This window comes from Nothobranchius furzeri, chromosome 16, assembly GCF_043380555.1.
Source record: "Nothobranchius furzeri strain GRZ-AD chromosome 16, NfurGRZ-RIMD1, whole genome shotgun sequence".
In the NCBI taxonomy this organism is placed as follows: Eukaryota; Metazoa; Chordata; class Actinopteri; order Cyprinodontiformes; family Nothobranchiidae; genus Nothobranchius; species Nothobranchius furzeri.
In genome coordinates, this window is record NC_091756.1 from 45,596,799 (window position 1) to 45,619,094 (window position 22,296).

Sequence of the window (22,296 nt, forward strand, 5' to 3'; positions counted from 1 at the left end):
ACGTGTTTTTCCTTCCGTGAGCACCAGCAGAGTCCTCAGTTTCAGGTTCCTCAGCAAAACGACTGTGTGGTTGGTGCAAAACAAGTTGGAGCCCAGGGAACGCGCTGCTTCATTGCCACCGCATCGACAACCGCTCCGGGAACCCGAAAACTCGGAGAGCCGAACTGACGAGCTGAAGCGGAGCTAACAGCCAGACCAGGGCCGGCTTCACCTTTAAACCAGCGGAGCTAAGTGACGGGCCAAGCCGGAACCCACCATCGACAAACGGAAACAAGAACGGGCCGGATTCATCACCTCTCATCAGAGCTAACCACCAGACCGGGACGGCGTCCCCACTGGCTAGCGGAGCTAACTGCCAAACAGGGCACGAGTCACTACTAGCTAGCAGAGCTAGTCGCCAGACCGGCCCAACGTCACCATCAGACAGCGGAGCTAACCGCCAGACCGGGCCTGTCTTGCTTCACCATCAGCTGGTGGAGCAAACCGCCAGACCAGGGCCGGCTTCACCTCTAAACAGCGGAGCTAAGCGACGGGCCAAGCCAGAACCCACTATCAACTAACGGGGTGAGTGAACAAGGATGCCTCCAAAAAAAAATAATAACGTGACTGAGGAGGAATTGGAAGACATAAAGAGATCACTAAACTTCATGTCAGAAGAAATGTCAACAATCTCGAAGCAGCAGAAAGCAATATTGGAATTAGTAGAAGAGGTCAAAGACTTGAGAAGACAAAATGAAGAAAAGGACAAAAGAATTGCTATGCTGGAAATTCGAGTGTCTGAGCTGGAACAATACTCTAGAATAAATGATGTAATAGTGACTGGACTTGAAACAATGCACAGGACTTATGCTAGGGTAACAGCAGCAGAAAGTAGAGATCCACCAGAGCATGAATTAAACAGCTTAGAGAAACAGGTAATAGACTTTCTTGGCAGCAAAGGGATAAACATAGATAGCAAGGATATAGAGGGGTGCCATCCTCTTCCAAGTAAGAACAAAAATCAGAAACCTGCAATCATTATCAGATTGGTGAACAGAAAACAAAAGAAAGAATTGCTTAAACAAGGAAGAAAGCTGAAGGGAACAAATGTATATATAAACGAACACCTCATTAAGAAATATGCAGACATAGCAAGGCAAGCAAGACTTCTGAGAAAGCAGAAAAAAATACAATCAACATGGACCTCAAACTGCAAAGTGTTCATTAAATTGAACGGGTCTCCAGAGCAGGCAAAGATTTTGGTTATCAAAGAAATGGCAGAACTAGAAAGATACAAGTGAATAATATGGATAAGAAATACTGATAAATTAAAGAAAATAAAAATTATGAAGAACTTGCAGGTTACCAGTAGGGCTACTGAATAGTAAAAAAATGAGGAAATAAATTAGTTTACATGGACACAGAGGATAAAATATATGACATTGATAATAAGATAGATGAAAGCTTTTTTGATTTAAGCATAAATTGTGACTATTATGAAGATGAAAAATTGAACAGTGAGATAATCACAGGAGATAGGCTATCAATTATCCACATCAACAGTAGACGTTTGTTTGGTAAATTACAAATAATACAAGATTATTTCAGTAATCTTGAAAATAAATTTAGTGTGATTGCAATAACCGAGACATGGCTCAGGAACGACATGATGGATGAAGTTCAAATAGAGGGATATGAACTTTTTTTTGCTAATAGAACATACAAAAGAGGAGGTGGGGTAGCTTTGTATATTAGAACAGATTTGAAATGTAAATTAGTTGAAGACATGACAATGATTGAGGATGGGGTCATGGAAGTAATAACTGTGGAAATTACCAATAATACATCAAAAAATATCCTGGTTGGTTGTGTTTATAGAGCACCTGGTGCTTGTATTAAAACATTCACTGAAAGAATCAGTGAATTGGGCGATCACATAAAGAACAAAACCTTGCTCTTGTGTGGAGACTTTAATATCAATATAGAGCTGCCTGCTGGACAGAAAACAAATGATTTCATCAATTCTATGTACAGTTTAGGATTATTTCCGTTAATCACCAAACCAACCAGGATCACAGCACATAGTGCTACTATAATTGATAATATATTTACAAATAAAAAAGATGATGTATTGAGGAGTGGGGTATTGATGGCTGATATTAGTGATCATCTGCCTGTCTTTGCAGTACTGAAAAATAAACAATTGATAAAGCAAGAAACCTCGTTAAATTACAAACGAGATAGATCATTTAGAGCATGGGAAGCGCTAAAGAAGGATCTTGAAATGCAGAATTGGGAGGAAGTATATGTAAGGGATGTCAACACTGCAAATAAGTCCTTCATGGAAAAATTGATGAAATTATATAATAATAACTGCAAATTATTCAAAAGTAGTGGTAAAAGGGTAGATCAACCATGGATGACTAAAGGAATAAGAAATGCATGTGCAAAAAAAAAACAGCTGTATAGGAATTTTTTAAAATCACAGACAAGAGTAACAGAAGACCGATATAAAAATATAAAAACAAATTAATAGCAATAATTAGGAAAAGGAAAAAAGATTATTATGGTGAATTATTGGAAAAGAATAAGGCCAATACAAAGGCTACATGGGGAATAATAAATAGTGTGACGAACAGAAATAAAACTACATCTAAGGTACCAAATTACTTTGTCAAGGACAATGTAGACATTTATGATGTAAAAGAAATCTCTAATGATTCCAATGATTTTTTTGTAAATGTAGGGAGGAGTTTGATGGGTCATGACACTTTAATTGAAGACAATTTGAATACAGCAGTAAATAATGTCAGTAGTATTTTCCTTGGCAAAGTAGAAAAGGAGGAAATACGAGAAATTGTAAAAAACTGTGGAAATAAGCGATCAACTGATTGTGAGGATTTGGACATGATGACTGTAAAGACCATAATAGAATCTGTTATTGATCCTTTTACTTATATATCTAATTTGTCACTTTCTACTGGAGTCTTCCCTGATGCTATGAAAATAGCAAAAGTGGTTCCACTGTTTAAGAATGGTGATAAACATAATTTCACAAATTATAGGCCAGTGTCACTACTTCCACAGTTTTCCAAAATACTAGAAAAAGTCTTTGCATCACGGTTGGATAAATTTATTGAAAAAAATATGGTCTTACATAATGAACAGTATGGATTCAGGACCCAACATTCAACAACAATGGCAATAATGGATTTAACAGAGAAAATATCTGAAGCAATAGACAATAGAGAATACTTTATTAGTGTTTTTATTGACTTAAAGAAAGCTTTTGACGTTATCGATCATTCAAGGTTACTGCAAAAATTATATCAGTATGGAATACGAGGGGTTGCTCATCAATGGGTCAGAAGTTATTTAGATAACAGAAAGCAATATGTTCAGATAAATGGCATTATCAGAGCTACGAAATATTGCTTATGGAGTGCCACAAGGGTCGATCCTTGGACCAAAATTGTTCAACCTGTATATCAATGATTTGGTAAATGTGTCTGACAAACTAGGTTCTGTTTTGTTTGCAGATGATACAACACTGTTTTATTCAGGGTCTGATATAAATGAAGTAACTCATGTGATAAATATTGAACTGATAAAAGTTAAAAACTGGTTTTATATAAATAAATTAACACTTAATCTTAAAAAAACTAATTTCATTCTATTTAATGACAAAGAAAATATAGACGTAATATTAAAAATAGATAACATGGAAATTCAAAGGGTAAAAGAAATCAAATTTTTGGGAGTAATGATTGATGAAGCTCTAAGCTGGAAATCACACATAGGCTATATAAAAGGTAAAGTGGCCAAAGCCATTGCAGTATTATATAGCGTAAAGTTTCTACTTAATAGTGAAGGATTGTTATTACTATACAATGCACTGATTCTGCCATACTTAAATTACTGTGTAGAAATCTGGGGAACTGCATATAGAACATATACACAACCTTTGTTTGTTTTGCAGAAAAAAGCAATGAGAATTATAGACAACACTCATAGTACAGCTCCATCTAATCCATTATTTATAAAATATAAAGTAATTAAATTTCATGATTTGGTCAACTGGAGAATATTGCATATAATGTATAAAGCAAATAAAGGTACATTGCCAAAGAATATTCAGCATATATTTGAAAAGAGAGATAGCAGTTATTCATTGAAGGGATTTGAAATCTTCAAAAAACCTAGATTTAGAACAAGAATGAAGGAAATGAGTATATCTGTGAATGGTGTGAAGTTGTGGAATTGCCTGGACAGAGAATGGAAAGAGTCAAGAACTCTAAAAGTGTTCAGTCTACACATTAAATCACGTGTGTTGAGTGGATATGACAACGGACAATTGATGTGGACATAATAATTAACAAATGTGAACAGTTACGGGACTGAAAGAACTGGTGAGGGACTGCACAAATATAAATTGATATTTAAGTTTAAAAAGGGGGTAGAAATAATAAGATTTTTCTTCTATCTGCTCCCTTTCATTCAAATAAATATTGTGTTTTCATGAATATTGTTTAGTGTCTGTTGTGTTATTTTTTATTGAATGAAATAAAGATAATAATAAAAATTAAAAAAAAAAACACTCTTATGATAATCTTGAATGCCAACTCTATCAGCTATCTAACTCTCTACAGCCCAGAGGAAATGTATGAGAAAAGTGAAGCAGGCAGGCCAATTCAAGCTGACATCCCCATGACTCACTGCAAGATCTCCTTTTATTTGTGGAAGTGCAGTTAAGCTTTAATAAGCGATATACAAACTAAACGTTTTACTCATACTGAAATACTTAAATGCTCAGTAACAACCACAGATATAGGCCTAAGATAGGAAAATCTATTTTCCTTTACCTTTGGCTGAAGATTGAAGCCATGATAAACCATCTATAGGTGCTGCCATGTTGTGTTGTTGAAACCAGAGTCTGTGCATCCCTTCTAACGTATAAGGAGCCTAGGTCACACCCATCTACTTCCAGACCATGGGTACCCAAAAGAACAAAAAAATGAATGCAAGTCAATGGGGCTAAAAATGCTATTTTCTAATTCCGCTTGCTATGTGCCATGGATTTCACATATGATGTCCGTGAGTTTTAAAGATGCATTTTAATACCAGGAACACACTTATTTTCAAAAGAGGGGAAACTTTATTTTAGGTTTTGTGTGAAATAAGTCAAGGACTACAGATGCACTTCACAAAAGTGACATCATCGAACCAGACACGGAGAAAAACAGAAGAAAAATGGCTGTAAATTCAGCAAAGTTGAAATTCTTCCGTCAGGAGGAAAGAACCACCATAAATCTGGCCATGTGGTCATTGCCAACTACGCTAGAGAGGAGATTCTGTGGTGACATCACATATGCGATATGCTGATGTCTGGTTTGTAGTCAAGCTAGCTACGAACTTTTACAAGCTGATAAATCTCAAAGTATGACGACTCTTGTTGTGATTTGGCTCTATATTCATAAACTGAACTGAATTGAATAAGCCAGGTAAGATCTGTGTAATCCCACAAAAATAAACATTATTATATGAGATGAATGTTTTATTTTTTAATCATGAGAACATTGATTTGTTCACATGGAGGGAGCATCTACTGAAACCAACCACTAGGTGTGAACATCTGCTCCTGTAGCCTCCTGTGTCTCGTCTCTCTTGTTAGTGCAACACATTCGTTAGTGTTGACTGAACTCACCTGCCCCTCGTTACTTTATCCACCTGTTTCCCAGATTATCCTCATGTATTTAAACCCTCTGTTTGTGCTGGTCTGTGCCAGAACCTTGTCACGCCATCCATTATTCAAATAAATCTGTTATTTATTTATTTATTTATTTGTTTGTTTATTTATTTATTTATTTATTAAACCTTCATCTTTTGCCTGCTTTCATGCATTTGGGTCCCAACAACAACTCCACTTCATGACACTAGGAGGTTTGATCTGGGTTATCTTTCAGATTAGATATTCAGTAATTGTGCTTTATCATAAAAACCCATCCTTATGTTTGCTGCAAATTAAAATGAACATTTTTTTTGTCAATAATGACCTGTAAGCTAAAAAATTAAACAATCAAGTGCATTATTTAATTAATGAAGTGACAATGTATATTTTTCCTGGTGACAGGGGGAAGTGTATACCTAAATCACTTCAAGCAAGCGGTATTTTTGTGTTCAAGTAAGGCCTACCAAGGGATGGCCATTAGGGTCAAATATCTCTGGGATCACAACCTCCAACAAAATGACAAACACATCAGACTCCCTTTCATCGCTGGCAACGAATGAAGGGGTAAATGTGTGAAACAACATTGTTTATGACAGGTGAAAGTTTTTTAACCATTTGTTACAAATCATTAAATGTGTTTTGTCCTGATGGGCTCCTGTAGAAGTAAACATCACATCTAAAACCCGCTCCCTTGTATTTTATACATGATTTTTATGGTCATATGTTACAAAGCCATCAATATTTTTCAACAACTGGGCATCATTTAATTCATTTTCAACCAAATTTTGATGGAAATTTCCAGAGATTAACAGTTAAAAACTACATATTGCCTCTTTAAAACAAGACATCATGGCTTTAACTTTTAACAGCAGAAAAGGCACAGACCCCTGATCTATCTTCATGTTCTATTTACTGTTACTAAACAATAAAAGCCTTATGTGTACAAAAATGTTCGGCTTACTTGAACTTCCACGACTAAAAGAGTTTATGTGAGTCATGAAAACGTCATTTTACAATCGCCTGGTGACTTCAGTTTGGTTCTGTTCTATTTGCTGGGTTATGTTGGTTAGAGAGCTGGCTGGGAAAGCTAACGTTCAAGTTTACATGAAAAGTGTTTGCTTCCTAGTAAAACTGTTTATTTCTTTGTACACAAACCTTCAGCTGGAGCTTCACTTCTTTATGAATATTCTTTTTCATGGCTGCTGAAAAAATATTTTACTTTATGCATGAACCAGCACTTTCAACCCACAGAGTTCCTGTTGTTAAGGCAAAATACCACAGAAACTCATTCCTATTGAATACACGTTTTAAATTGTTTATTTTCATGTGACTATCGAGCTACCGAGTGCATCACCTCTAAACAGAATAAAAATATTAAACAGCAGAGTTTGAGTTTGTCTCTGTAGTTGTGTAAACTCATATCAAAGCTGTTTTATTGTGTCGTGGTCACACCCAGTCAGCTGATTCTGAGTCCCACAATGAGTTGGTTGGCCTCCAGAGTGTAATTTGCTTCCAACCACTTCCACTCGACTGGATAATAGCGTCTACTGGGAGGGCAGACACTTGACACCGACTCACCTCATGCATGGGTAGCGGGGTTAAAGGGTGAAGGCTTTGTGGTTAGTGGGACACTTTTACTGCAGTTCACACCCTTAGCTCAAGTGAAGGTGTGTTAAGGTATGTCCTCTGAAGATCACTTTAATACTGAGAATAAAATATTTACCGTAATTTCCGGACTATAGAGCGCACCTCATTATAAGCCGCACCAACAAAAAAAAAAGGTTTTCTACACACACACGCCACACTCAAATAAAAGCCGCAGCGCAGCAGCCACATGCAGGTCTCCGGCGCACAGCGCATGTATGTAGCATAAGATAATTAGACAGAAAGATGCTACATGGAGGTTTTTCGTTGTTTTAATTCAACAAAACAAATTTTAAACACGGGTGAACGTGCCTGCAAGTTTAGAAAAGTAAACAGCACTGATAGTGTTCATATTTCTAGATGGTTATAACATAAAAACAGAACTGACACGTTATTACCGGTCATTTGCATGCATGTTTAAAAGAAAAGAACAGCACTGACACAGCATTAATAAGCCCTGGATGATTAGAAAATAAAAACTGCACACAAAACATGCCTGGTTAGTAAATAAAACACACTTGCCTATCAGAAAAAGTCATTCGCTCTCATCTTCCTCTTGCGCTTTATCACATAACTTTTCTGTGGCGATGTCAGTGTCGCTCTCCGTGTTGCTGTCATCATCCCCGGGTGAAACTGGCTTGAATGAGTTCTTCCCGCTGCCGTCTCCAGCGCCGAACCATGGATTCATTCATGCCAAGCTTACGTGCGGCAACACTGTTTCCCTCCTTTACTGCCAGATCGATGGCCTTCAACTTAAATGCGGCATCATATGAACTCATTCGTGTAGTTTCCATGATGAAGGGGTATGGATTTGAAAGAAATTCTTAGTCGTGCCGGCTGCTTGCATGTGCTAAATTAAAATGAGCACTTTCTTCAATTTTCACTTTTGACTTCCACCTGTTTCACTTTCTGCTAAAGCACCCCCTGGCAGGTGAAGGAAAATCTTCAGTAAAGCTGCACCACATTATAAGCCGCATGGTTCAAAGCGTGGGAAAAAAGTAGCGGCTTATAGTCCGGAAAATACGGTACAGAAATGTTGTACAAGCATAATGAATTTATTAAACATCTGAGATGCAATGCGCGAGGAAGTAAAGTTGTACTTTATAAATGGTCAAATCAATGAAATGTTAATGTAGAAAATACTTTCAAAGAGAAAGATAAAATATTAATTACATGCTATTTTAAGCTTCAGAGTCAGTTTCTCTAATCAAATGTTTTTCCGCGCCGAAAGCTTTTTAAAACAGGTCAAGTGTTAAACTGGAATAACAATCCTCAGGAAGTTATATGGGTGATACCATCTGATGGCTCAGCACCCATCTCTCCACAGCTCTACAGTTCAATTTGTAGAACAAAGCCACTCAGGCGGCAACACTCCGAGCAAGTTCAGCCTCCTGCTGGTAACACTGAGAGGCAAATGGTCAAATACGACAAGGCAAGCTGAGCCATGTTTGTACATGGATGTGATCCAGGGGCTTAGCTGTCTTGTACACTGGACACTTCCCATGGGAAGAGACAGAACAGCCACTACTCCCCCAACAAATTCCTGGTATCTGCTCTAGTGAAAAGACTACTCATCGTCCCATTATACCATAACTGGTAAAATTTGGATGAAATTTTCTGTGATGCCCAAAATTTTGATTACAACAAATATCTGAATTTAATGTGGGATTTAGTAGAAGTAATCAGAGTCCTGACAAAGTGTTTATGTTATGATGCAAAAACTGCATAAGGAATGCAACAAAAACCAAGAAATAATGTTAAAGTTGTTTTCAGTGGCTCATTAGGATCACCGTGGTAACCACACACTTGTGAGACGCATGCACTTCATTTTGAACATACATAAGAACTGGCCAATTATAAAAAGAAATGAAGCCAATAACCAGCTGTGATGAAAGTCTTAGGTCAACCTCAACTTTTTTGAGTGTAAAACTAATGCATTTAAATTTATGGATTATGTGAGAGACGGGACCACTTAAACAGAAAATATGTGCTCTGATATTCAGGTGAAGTTAAAATATGGTGTAAAAGTCCATTTATTTTAGTAATTCAACTTAGATTGTTGTCAAACTGGCACCCAGGGCATGGAGACCCCAACCCATCCTGCCAGGGCCCAAAGCAGCAGCATTACAGAGCCTCACGGAGTCCGAGGGCACCAACTCAGCCCCACCCCAGCAGAATATCTATGCCCATCCCTGCATTTGCACAACTTCCAGAATATATAAGACATGGGGCATCCAGGTAAGGTTGGGTCCTCCCCCTCCTGGACCTCCCCCTCCCCTGTGATGGAACGGCAGAGGAGCCAAGGTCTACCTGAGGCCCCCGAACCCGGGCCAGGCACTGCTGCATGTTCCTGCCTTCTTCCCAGCAGCATACATGTCAGGACCCGACCCCCAAGGCCCCGCCCAGAACCCCACCGGCGGCCGGCCACCCCCAAACCCTGAGCCCCCAGGCCCCCACCCAGACCAGCCCAAGGGCAATGCAGCTGCCAGGCAGTGACCCATGGCTGCCGCCAAGATCCCCAAGGGGCCCCACTCACAACCGCCAGTAGTCCACCCCCCGAGGCAACCCAAGCACCTCCAGAGGGGGGCAACGGCCCCCCAGTCCCAGACACCCCCAGTGAACCCACCTCCAGGGAACATCCGGATACTCCAAATTCAGACCCCCCCCCCCCCCATCCCGCAGGACAACATCAACGGCCCCCTACCCTCGCTATGTGATGGAACCGATCAAAGGAGCCCAGAGAGATTGATCTGAAGTGGAAGCAGAGGCTATATCAAGTGTAATATGATCTAACAAAAGATTTCTATACTGGTTAATGCAGAGAGTTTCTCTATTTTTCCAATTCAAGAGGATAGTTTTCTTAGCGATGCATATGGCAGTCAGAACCACATGAACCAAAGATGTTTCAATCGGGACATTGTCCAGGTTTCCCAGTAAACAAAGAGAGGGGGACGTTGGGATATGACATTTCAGACACTTTGACAGATCTTCACATACTCTATCTCAAAATTCCTGGACAGGTGGACAGTAAAGCCGGTTTCACACTGCAAGCATCAGCGGAACGGAACGGCAGCAAAGTGGCACCGCTTCAAAAAGAATCCAATTATAGTCTATGGAGTGTTTCAAACCAGCCACGACATGGCAATTTTCAGGCTTGTCCCAAAAGCGGCATGCCGCGCCGCTAAAGATCGAGTTCTATTTTTTCCACGAGCCGCTTCTGGGACACGTCAATTTCCGGAGTTCACATAGTGCGAGACAGGAAACCACACATGGTTTCAGTGTAAAATCTCCAGTTATTTTCAAAATAAAATGCAATGTTGCGATGTTATATATAATTTACGTCAGCACGTGTGACCGAACGGCTTTGTTGGATGCACCAATGGATCGGCATTTGATCCCAATCGGCCGATAGCGCCCCTATCGGTTTTGATCGGAGTTTTCAAAACAGATCAAAGCAGGCTGATCAGGTGACATTTACAGCAAACTGCCGCCAGGGCAATATTTTCCGCTTCTCAGATCCAGGTCTCCTATTGGGGCGTGGTCTCTTCAAAGCATCTACATTGAAAATGGCGTCACCGGTATGGAAGTTTTACAATGTGTTCAAAAAGGAAAACAAATTAGCAGTTTGCAATGCGTGTGCAAAGGAGATACCCCGAGGAGGAATGCTACAAAAGAATTTCAACACAACAAACCTGATAAGACATTTGAAAGTTTCTCACACCAAGGAGTACACCACGTTTACAACTTTGGCTGCTGCTAAGTCAGAGAGAAAAAAGCAGCGCGCAGCAGTGACACCGCTAACTCAGCTGGGTGTAACAGAGACATATAAACGACAGCAACCTTACAGCAGCGACAGCAACAAAAAATAAATAAATAAATAAATCATAAGGTAATGGAATTCATATGGCTTGACCATCGGTCATTTTCTGTTGTCAAAGACATCGGATTTAAACGCCTCATTAACTGCTTGGATCCACGCTACACGCTGTCTAGTCGTAAATATTTCACCAATGAATGCCTGCTGGAGCTATTTAATAGTATCTACAGTCAGATCCAAAGCCTTATCCAGGATGTCAAAATTGTGTCAGTCGGCTTTACAAGTGACATTTGGAGTTCTAGTGTGAGTACCATATCGATGCTGAGTTTAACTGCACAGTTTATTGATGAAAAGTTCGAGCTGAGGAGAGTTGTGCTTCACTCACAAGAGTTTCCTGGATCACACACGATGGCTGCCATCGCTAAAGCTTTCACAGACATGTTCCAAACATGGGGGATCCAAAAGCAAAAAGTACATGTTATCCTACGGGATAATGCGAGTAACATGGCGAAGGCTATGAAGGATGCTGGTTTACCAAGCCTGCTGTGTATGGCACACACACTCCAGCTTGTTGTGAATGAGGGTGTTTTGGCACAGCGTGGAGTGATTGACGTCATCGCAACTGGGCGACGCATGGTCGGTCATTTTAAGCATTCTACGCTTGCTTACTCCAGACTATACGACATTCAGAAAGAAAGCCAACCCCAGCAGCTCAAATGGCTACAACAGGATGTACCCACCCAGTGGAACAGTACTGTTGCTATACTAAAAAGTTTAGTGGAACAGAAACGCGCCCTTTGCAGTTATGCAGCCGACTATGATCTGCCTTGCATGTTCATCCCTAGCCAGTGGAAATTGATTGAAAATCTGATTTCACTGCTTGAACACTTTGACGAGCTCACACGCAAGATAAGTGAATCAAATGCATCGGCTGCGGATGTAATTCCATCCATCAAAGCCTTAACTCGTCTTCTTGAGAAAACACAGGAGACTGACCATGGTGTAAAAATGGTCAAAGCCACGCTCTTGGAATCTGTCAAGAAGAGATTCAAGGACATGGAATCTGAGCCTCTGTACACAATTGCAACCCTCCTCGATCCCGCACTTGTATAGCGCCTTACAGAGTAAGGACCCACTTTACACTACGGTGAATCATTCATCTATTCACACACCGATGGTGATGAGCTATGATGTAGCCACAGCTGCCCTGGGGCGCACTGACAGAGGCGTTAATGTTTGAATCAGTTAGATTGTTACTGATAGGAGCTACATTTAAGTGCTTCAGTTTTCCTGGACATGATCATCTTAAGAGATTTTATTAAAGCAGCTAGAGTTTTCTGGTTATCTTGAAAATGTTTTACCTCTCATCCAAGAGACATCTTCATGTCTAAACCTTGGGTTCTGAGCAGGAAGCTTGCAAGTAATGGTCAGAAATAAAAACACTGACAGTGCTGCAAGACTTTTTTTCTCTTAAAAGATAAAAACAAGTTTTTGTCTAAATTAATACAGACCATTTTAGATTATGTTACATTTCCTTTATTCCCAGATTATGTAGTCTGTAGCACTCATAATGTTGTAGAAAATTTCTGGCCATTCCATGTGATCGGTATCATCGATCGGTATCGTGATCAGAATTCTTTGATATCAGTATCGGTGATCGGCAACAAAAAACCTGATCGGTGCATCCCTAGTTGTGATCTCTCGATGAGGAAGGTGTTGGAAGTCTCGAGGGATTTTAGAATCTCACAGGTACAGCGAGGCGCAGCGAGGAAGCCGTGACTAGGTGACCAAGCCAAGACTTTCCCGGTGTGAAAAGGACCGCTTTGAGGTTTGCGAGTGAGCCGCTCCGCTGCTGTTCCGTTCCGGTGATGCTTGCAGTGTGAAACCGGGGTCAGGTGTTTAAAAAGACAAACGCACAATGAGGAGATAAGTTTCACTTTTGCTTTCACTAAAAAACACTAGGGGGTGCTAAAAGCAAGCCAGAACGGCCTAGTCCCCCTTTAAAGGCCCAGGATCCCTCTGCAGGTGTTCTGGATTCATTAGCTGATCAGAGTGTGACACTTTGATTCTAGAAAATTGAACCTTTACGCAATATTCTAATTGTCTGAGATTTAGAATGTGGGGTATTCATCTGCTGTAATCCATAATCATCCCAAAGGTAACAAATAAAGGCAGAAATATCTGGCTTTGCATGTAATGAGTCGAATGTATTAGTCTCATCTTTAAATTTGAATTACTGACATAAATCAACTTTTGCACCACATTCACTTTTTTTATTAATTCCATTTTAACTTCAAGGACACTTTTTGGAATTTCAAAGGATTTGAAGGAAAATTGCATGGTCCTATAAGAGACACAATGGGTAAAAGGACAAAAATGACAAAATTTTGATAAGTGATTTCTGGTTAAAAAAATTGTTTTTTTGTTTTTTTGGAGTAAAACATATATTCTAACATTTAGGAAATTTCAACATGTCAGATTTTACTTGTGGCGGACATCGTAACACTAAGATAAATATTTTGTAAAATCTCCAAAAGATAAAACGATTTCAATTTTCTGTCAACTTTTTAAATGTTGAAGGTCAACTTTACTTATATTTTTAATACATTAGCAGTGGTCTTTACAAGGAATGAATGCCATGTGAGTCGTTCTCTATGGGGAAAAAGCTCCGGTGCGCCTGTGTGAGGACGTAGAAGTCAGCTGAACAGCAGGATTTGGAGTCTTATTTCCTGATATTCTGACATCTTGTCTCTGGCTGATCACAGCAATACAACTTCACCACTGACTCCATTTGCTGATGTTTAACCTCTACAAATAACACAAAGGCTGGAGGAGTTCTGCTGTGTGGTAGAGTTGCTAATGCTAACGATTAGCTTCTACTAGCCGAGACGTTCTCTGCGGTGTCCCGGACATTAAACCAACAACAGCTTTCCCTTCGTGAGTCAAGATGGGTGAGTCCATGAATGTTCAGTTACAGTGTGGCATAGATCTGTCAGGATTTTCTGAAACGAGTGTCTATTTTCTCTCAGTGATTAATGCAGGAAATATGGGTAGAAGACTGTTTGCATGCTCAGCCTGCATGAAAAACTGAGTGATCATCATTTTCAAAAATAAGAAGTAAAAAATGGTTTCTAATTAAACCTGCTCTAAGCGATGCTTGTTTTTTCATTGTTTTTCCCAAAATTTCTGCAAAAGTTCTCTTTTCCTTGATATAGTGCTTCAGAAAATCATAACCCAAAATGCAGGAGAACTCATGAACCAAAAATCATGACAGAAAAAGAACATCAATCAAATATTATTAAAAGGTTCTTAACTAATTATTATTGGCAGTTTTAATAACAATCTTCACCATGAAAATACGTCAGAATTCTAATTTCACAATCCACGCTTTTGCACTTGTCCCCGCAGATTCAATATTTCCATCTTGTTTTACAATGTAAGTCAAAATCTGACAGAACTACAAAAGCACATTTCGGTAAATACAACAGTCTGAGAGTTCATATTAGACTCACGTGGTGAGCAGCCAGCGGGACTGCTTGGCTAGTCCTAGACAGGCCAGCAGGCAAATGATCAGGTCCAGGATGAGAAGCAGCAGGTAGGTCAGCCACCTGCAGATACAGGCACAAGTGAACATTAAACTTGGGCTGCTGAATACATGATTTAACATAGTATGGACAGGATTTGGTAAAGAGAAACTTCAACTTCATAAAATTCTCTGAATTGTGGAGCATCCCTCTAGCTGATTCAATTTAACAGTGAAACCTCTTGAGCGTGCCGTGCTAACAAGTTGTAGCAAGACGGAATGTTACTCAGTCACTTATTCTGATGGGAATAACATTTATAATGCATTCAAACAGCTAAAGAACAAGCTGAAAATATTCATTTTCATGTAGATCAGCAAGGCCCCATGACTCGACAGTGACAATGAAAAAAAGCAGGCCAAACGAAAGGATGTATCTTCCACATCACTGCACACATCCAATGGCTGTCACCTGAGGGGTGTGTTTCAGGGCAAACTCCACCCACTTTAGTGTAACCATATGTTACATCAGCTAGACGTAAGTTGCAGCTGAGCACAGCAAAATCTGACCAGATGGTTAATAATGAATGGCTTCAAATCTACATATGGTTAAATGTTTAATGAAGACACTTTTACAATGAGGTCTGTCAAATGATCACATTGTCAAATTATTGTATTTCCATCAGTGTTCTTTTATTTATTTTACTTCCAAATGAAGCTTTTTTTTAATCATCTTTATTACCCCCCCCCCTCTCTCTCTCTCTCCCTTTCTCATCTCCCATGTTCTTCCTTCTTCTCTCAACCTTCTTCTCTATTTCACTGCAGCTTCTTCACAATGTCTTTCTTGTTTGATAATTTCCTCGTCTGGCTGGGTGTAGAGGAAGTAGTTGAAGCATCAAGATGGGGTACTCCAGTGCCACCGTGTTTGCTTCTCTCATCCTAATCCAATTAGTCAAACAGCAAAGCTTGCACTCATGAGGGGGTGGAGGGGGTGCATGTAAGACTAACAAAGGAAACAATATTTCCTCAAGAAAATTCAGTTCAGCAAAAGCATGTGAAAAAGGGAAAATTTAAAGTGAAAATTGAAATGTTACACAGAGAATACGAAAAAGCACAGAGTTGCTATTTTCAGTGATCACATGAAGCGAAAATAAAACATGTAGAATATAAGAGCTCAGAGATTGCGGAATTATCTGCAGGGTGGGAAGACCATTTTCACCTGGGCCATTTTAGATGTGACACACTCTGAGCCTTCTCAATGCCAAGGAACCTCACCTTGATGGCTAGCGGGTAGTAACTGACTTATATATTTAAATTAACAAATATATACACATTTTAAAAAGTAAAAGTCTCATTGTATATTTATATTGAAACCAAGCCCCACAATTCGGGTCAAAAATTGAGGCCAACCCAGAAGTACCAAAAATTGCAGTTCCACCCTCATCCACTGGGGACTGGTGTCAGAAGCGAGCAAATCCTCATTGACTCCCATGTGAAAAATACCAATTTCACAGCAGAAATAAACATGTTTACAGCCTGGTACCAAAACATGTTTTTGGTTTAAATTATCTAGTTTACACTCATGACAACTCTGATGGGGCTGAATTTTTTTCTCAATCTTCTGTTTAATTTTATTAAAAGCCTAAAATTCAGTATAATTAATGAGCATCAGACCCACGTGACCGCAGAGCTAGCTCCGTGGAAAGGCCTCAGTAGAGCCTCGGTCTGGCCTGGAAACTGTTCCGGGATTTTGAGTCTCTGTGTTTGTGTATTCTGTTTTGGATATTATTTGTGCAATTGTTGGACAAAATGACTTGCTGTGGCATTAATTACACTAATATAGAGAGTCCACTTCATTTTTTTGGTAAGTAAAATGATATTTATGTATTTTAGGTCATTGCCGAGCTGAGCTTAGATTTTAACATGTACTGTTTAACCATGAAATTTAAATGTAATAGGGTAAAACCCAGTGCATTTAACATAATGCTGCACTTTAGAAAATGGGTTGAAATATAACATGTTGGTGGAGCTGGGTTCCAACTATCGGCTTGTGGAGCTCTTGGGAGACCGATGTTTCCCACCCGTTTCTCCCCTCCCCGCAGCATCTCTTTCTGATCGCAGCTTCTGTCTGCTGCGCGGGCTACTGCGTGGGCTGCCGGTCGGCTTGTGGTTCTCCCCTTCCCGCAGCTCGGCACATCTCTGTCTGATCGCGGCTTCTGTCTGCTGCACGGGCTGCCGGCCGGCTTGTGGTTCTCCCCTCCCCGCAGCTCGGCGCATCTCTGTCTGATCGCGGCTTCTGTCTGCTGCGCGGGCTGCCGGCCGGCTTGTGGTTCTCCCCTCCCCGCAGCTCGGCACATCTCTGTCTGATCGTGGCTTCTGTCTGCTGCGCGGGTTGCTGGCTTTCAGCAGCTTTCGGGAGACCTCTGTGTTCCACCCGGTTTTACCCAGCGGTCAGCCCAGTGTATCTCTGACTCAGAAGCTCTGGTGTTGTGCACAGTTAACTCCGGTTGTAGCTAGGTTGCAACCTCCGTTAGCTTAGCTCCCACCTCCACGTTAGCTTTGGGTTAGCTTCAGGTTAGCTTGTAGCTAGTTCGACCGGGTGTCGTCAGTTGATCCCAGCCTTACAGCCACACCCTCAGCTCCACCTCTCTTACCTTTTGTGGAATTGTCTGGGCTTGACGGAACCTGTGACACTGTCAAAATGGCGGTGGTGGCCACCTCCCATTTTGGCACAAAAACGTGTTATTGGAGCCTATGGAAATGAATTGTCCAGTATATATGTCAATGATTGAAACTAATATGTATGAAATATAACGTTACCTCCCATGTCACGTGACGTTACGTGACGGCCGTTGAAGCTGTGGTCACGTGATGCAAGTCTGTTCCATTTAACCACTTTCTTTGACCAAGGAAGGACAGTTTCCTCGTAAGCAAGGCGCCTGGCCTCACAAGACATTGCCTCGCAAGGCCAGGCGCCTTGACATTGAGAAAAAACCCACATTTTTCCTGATGATGTGCTCATGAAAAGCCTAGTTTTTACTTCCCCGTCTGTGGACACTAATATCCATTGACACAAGGCCATAGAAATTTTAAACACAGCAGAGAGTGCATGTCTGTGATTGGCCAGCCCAAAATAATTTCCAGCTTGATGTGACTTCCTTCTAATTTGTCAACAGCTCCTTTGCTTCTGTTGATTTCATTGAAGCAAAAGTTTTTGCTCCTTGACGTCAAGCAGTTGAAGTCGTTGACTAGACTTCACTACAATGGTATGGCAGACCCACCAGAAAATGTCCACACTCCCTGCTGTCCTGGTGAAGGAATGCTTCACAACACTGACACACACTGAGGTATAAAAGAAAAATGTCTCCATCAGAATGTGTGCATGTGAGGATACTTGCTAATGCAGAAACATGTATGTGCACATGCCAGGGTAGCCTTTTATTGTAGGCAGTCTAAGGCACACCTGTACATTATTCATGCTGTCTAATCAGCCCTTGATATGCCACACCCGTGAGGTGGGATGGATTATCTTGGTAAAGGAAAAGTGCTCACTAACACATGTAGACAGACTTCAGAACAATATTTCATGGGTGTTTTGTGTATGTGGACACGTTTTCAGATGTTTGAGTTCAGATCACGGAAAATGGAAGCAAAAAAGGTGTTGTGTTTATATTTTTGTTCAGTGTGTAAACTAGGCTGAAGATCTTAATGTTTAGTTTGCGATTATCTCTGTCTCTGTTCCATTAACATGACCTGTTTGTCAGTTAATAATTTACACCATATTTATATGAATTGCAAGATGTGACAATATGTTAGCATTTGCAGGGTCAGTTAGCATAAATCAAATTTGGATGACTTATATTCCATCATAATAGAACAGCATTGCCTTTTCTTTCAATAAAATCATTGTTTACATGCTAAGTTGCTCCATTAAATTGTGAATAACTCTGGTGCTCTTATGTATTTCTGAAAGGTGAATTCAAATATTGCATCTCAGCCACTGCAAGTTTGTTTATGTTTATGTTTATTTATTTGGCAGACACTTTTATCCAAAGTGACTTACAATTTATAACCTATAGGGCATATTGTGATCTGTGGGGAAAACCGGAGTACCCAGATGAAACCCACGCACACATGGGGAGAACACGCAACTCCACGCAGAAAGGCCGCAGCCGAGTTTCGAACCTGCAACCTTCGTGCTACGAGGCAACAGTGCTAACAACAAGGATCATAAACACCGAACAACAGAAACACAAAAGATGGATAAAAGAAGCTATCGAGATAAGGAGACTTGGATGTGAGACCATGAACAGAGACGATGGAGTTTACTCATTGGATCGCACATGGGACTGCATCATCGGAGAGGGGAGAGCGTGCAGCAGAGGGCGACAACGTCCTCTGCTGCACGCGGATAAACGAAGTAAGTGACGCCCCCATAGGCATCAGTCTGATGATGTTTGCAGTCGCAAATGAAACGTTGCAGGTAAATAAACCTTTTCTGTGTTTTAAAAAGAACTGAAAGATGGAATTTGAAACTAAACACAGCAAGAACACACCAAAGCTATCTGAAATCTGTCCAGAAATGTTCTTTGGCTAAAATCTTTTGTTAAAAATTTGTCTTAGTAATGCTTTAAACAATGAAACAAAACAAACAAATAAACATAACTGTTTAGACATCACTAGTAAAGTAGGGTTGTGCATGTTTGGCCTGTGTTCAGAACTACCGGTATACATATCTCACTACACAGAACCAATAATCGGTCACTTGATTTTTTATGCAGACTGAATATGAAAATAGTCTCCCATACCCATCTCCTGCGTTAGCTCTGCAGGGGGCAGGCTTAGAAAAAAAAAAGATGTATTGTTTACATTATTTTACAGTTTTTTTTTCTTCTCTTGGCACTCATAGAGCACAGACGCTTTCTGCTTTGCTCCCTTATCTTTTTTTCCCCAAGGCTCTTTTTGTCCTGTCTGCCTACAGAGCGCTTCTCTGCATTTCCTCTGGAAATCACTATTTTTCAGAAATGGATTTAATTAATTGGTCATTCAACGAGATTGATAGGATTTTTTCTACGATGAGAACGGAGGAGGGGGCTCCCACTTGCCCTCATGGGACACACGCAGCGAGATATATGCTCGATATATGCTCGAGTGGAAGGTCGTCTGTCTCTCTCAGCTGTCCATTGAGGACGTCGAAGATATGTGGATATTTGGCCTGATTATCACTGGATTTCTTCTGATTGGAATTGGGAGGATATCTGGTTTTCCGAAAAATTGGGAAGACGGGAGCGATTGGAGGGCGACCCGCACCCATAGACAGCACCGTCCGGGCGGAGACCTCATAGACTGGGACGTTACTCGAGGTGAATCGTAAGCTGGACAATGTCTTAGCTGCGTTACCAGTGTTAGTGCGCAAAATGGATGTCATCTCGGAGAGAGTCACCGGACGGTGTGGAGATGTTTAATAACCCGAATTGGCTTCACTGAAGGACTGGAATGACCAGTTACAGACTGAAAGCAGAGGGGAAAATTATCTCTGCCTGAGCCAAACACAGTCTTGTTATCCTAATCTGACACCAAGGCAGCCTTGAAGCTGCAAATAATCATCCCCACGAAGGAAGGAATGCAGACAGATGCTGTGGAACCCGTCCTACCCCCCGCCTTCAGATTGTGGACTTCACAGCGAGGCCGTCAACCTGCAGGAATGTGCTCTATGCTCCTCCCAAGATCTGTCTCCCTCCTGTGGACACAGCTGGCTGAGCGCTGCACACATGGCAGCTGGCCCTGGATAAACAGGATCTCAGCCCCCCCTCCCTAACGGAGTCTCATGTTGTGAATGTTGAAGTTCGTGCTTATATGTTTGAGGTGTTTTTTTGCATAGTACAGCTACGCCCTGTCAGGAGTAACTCTGGTATGCCTTTTTTTCCCTCCCCCAACCTATCCTCATGTAATTCCTTTTCATCTATTAAGGTAGCGCGACACGTGTTGCGAATGACCGCAGTCACCAATTCTTGTCATGTGTCTTGCCCATGTATGTCTGATCTCTGCATTGTGTGTACTGAAACTCAATTTCGTTTCTCTGTATGTCTTGCACATGTGGTAGAAATGACAATAAATGACTTTGATTGATTGATTTGATTGATGATCACTTTTACGGATTTCTAAAAATCATACATCATTTCAGAATGGGGAAAACTCCAGAAAGATAAGCTGAAGTAGACCTTAGTTCCTGACATACATCTCTGCAAGGGTTCAGTCCTGCATGTGATGATTGTTGTTCATACTCCAGACATGTTTCTGATGGGATGATGGCTAATTTTCCAATACAAATCAAGCATCACATAGTGTCAGTATAGGAGCTTGTGCTCACATAAGAGGATGATGCATAACTAAAATCAAATTTCCTTCCACAACAAAGTCATATATCTGGGTCATGGGATGCACAGTGTAACTCTCTACATTTAATTTAAAAATCGAATCATGCATATAAAGTGCTTAGTGACTGAAGCTGTTTTTGAAACTTGATGTTATTAAGCATATTAGCATCTCCAGGAACCAAATGACAATTTCTCATCTTACTGTTCATGAATATGTCAGATGTCATTCCAGGTCTGTAAGCATGTTTGACTCATCCTTGGAAGCCTCGTCTCATACATTTCTCCCAGCTAACCCTGCGTGGACAGTTGTGTGCAAAGATGCAGCCTGCTCCCCAGATGTGAATAACTACATTTCTGGAACACTTCTGCTACGACTTGCATTTATAAAATGAATGCACAACTTTCACCTCCTGCATAAATTTGTTCCCACAAAAACATTGTGCAATATTAATGGAGGGAGTAAACAAAATGTAAAAATTTTGAGGGAAACACACTCTCTGGATATGTCTGTTTTTAGCTTTGGGAATGGTTCATTTTATTAAACAATACCACCAAGAACTAGAAACAAACATAACACCTGATCACAAGGTATGAACATTTCTTACCTGTAATATTCGATTTTTGATGTTAGATCAGCGACAGATGCCAGGTCCACTTTAGCTTCCTCCAGTTCGGGAAGGCCCAGCAGCTGTTTGATTACGTTGTCAGCCATCTGCTGCATGAACCGCAAGGTTTGAACATAATCACCTCGTGTGGCAAAGATCTCATCCAGCCTGGCAAGGTGCTGTTGCAGACCAGTCCTCATGTTACCCATGGTGTCAGTCACCTGCAGGGAATAAGAGGAGGAGAGAGGGCAGATGAGCCGATGTGTTTCTAAAACAGCCATGAAATTCTGATAATATATATATGTATATATATATATATACATATATATATATATATATATATATATATATATACATATATATATATATATATATATATATACATACATACAGGGGTGGACTGGGACCAAAATTTGGCCTTGGCATTTTTATATACTGTCGGCCCTCGGCAGGGAAGGTTGCTGCTCGTCTATCCCGCCAAATGTGGGGGGAGGGACGGGGTGTTGTGTGTGCTACTTGCGGACTTGTCTCTATAACCGCATGTGAGACGGGGGCTTGGTTTGGGAAGCTCGAAGCTGGGCAAGTGGCCCACTCGGCTAAGCGGCCCACCGGGACAGTGCCAGAAT

At 40.7% G+C, this 22,296-nt stretch overlaps 1 protein-coding gene across 2 annotated transcripts in view; it reads right to left on the minus strand.

Annotated features, from left to right (window-relative positions):
• ttyh2 (tweety family member 2) overlaps window positions 1-22,296 on the minus strand; it is a 112,270-nt gene that overhangs the window by 18,692 nt on the left and 71,282 nt on the right. For both annotated transcript variants that reach the window (XM_015962811.3, XM_015962810.3), the window contains exons 4-5: window positions 21,671-21,891; window positions 14,681-14,776 (exon numbers count right to left, since the gene is read on the minus strand). In XM_015962811.3, the coding sequence (XP_015818297.1) occupies window positions 14,681-14,776; window positions 21,671-21,891 (317 nt within the window). The remainder of the gene's footprint in view (window positions 1-14,680; window positions 14,777-21,670; window positions 21,892-22,296) is intronic.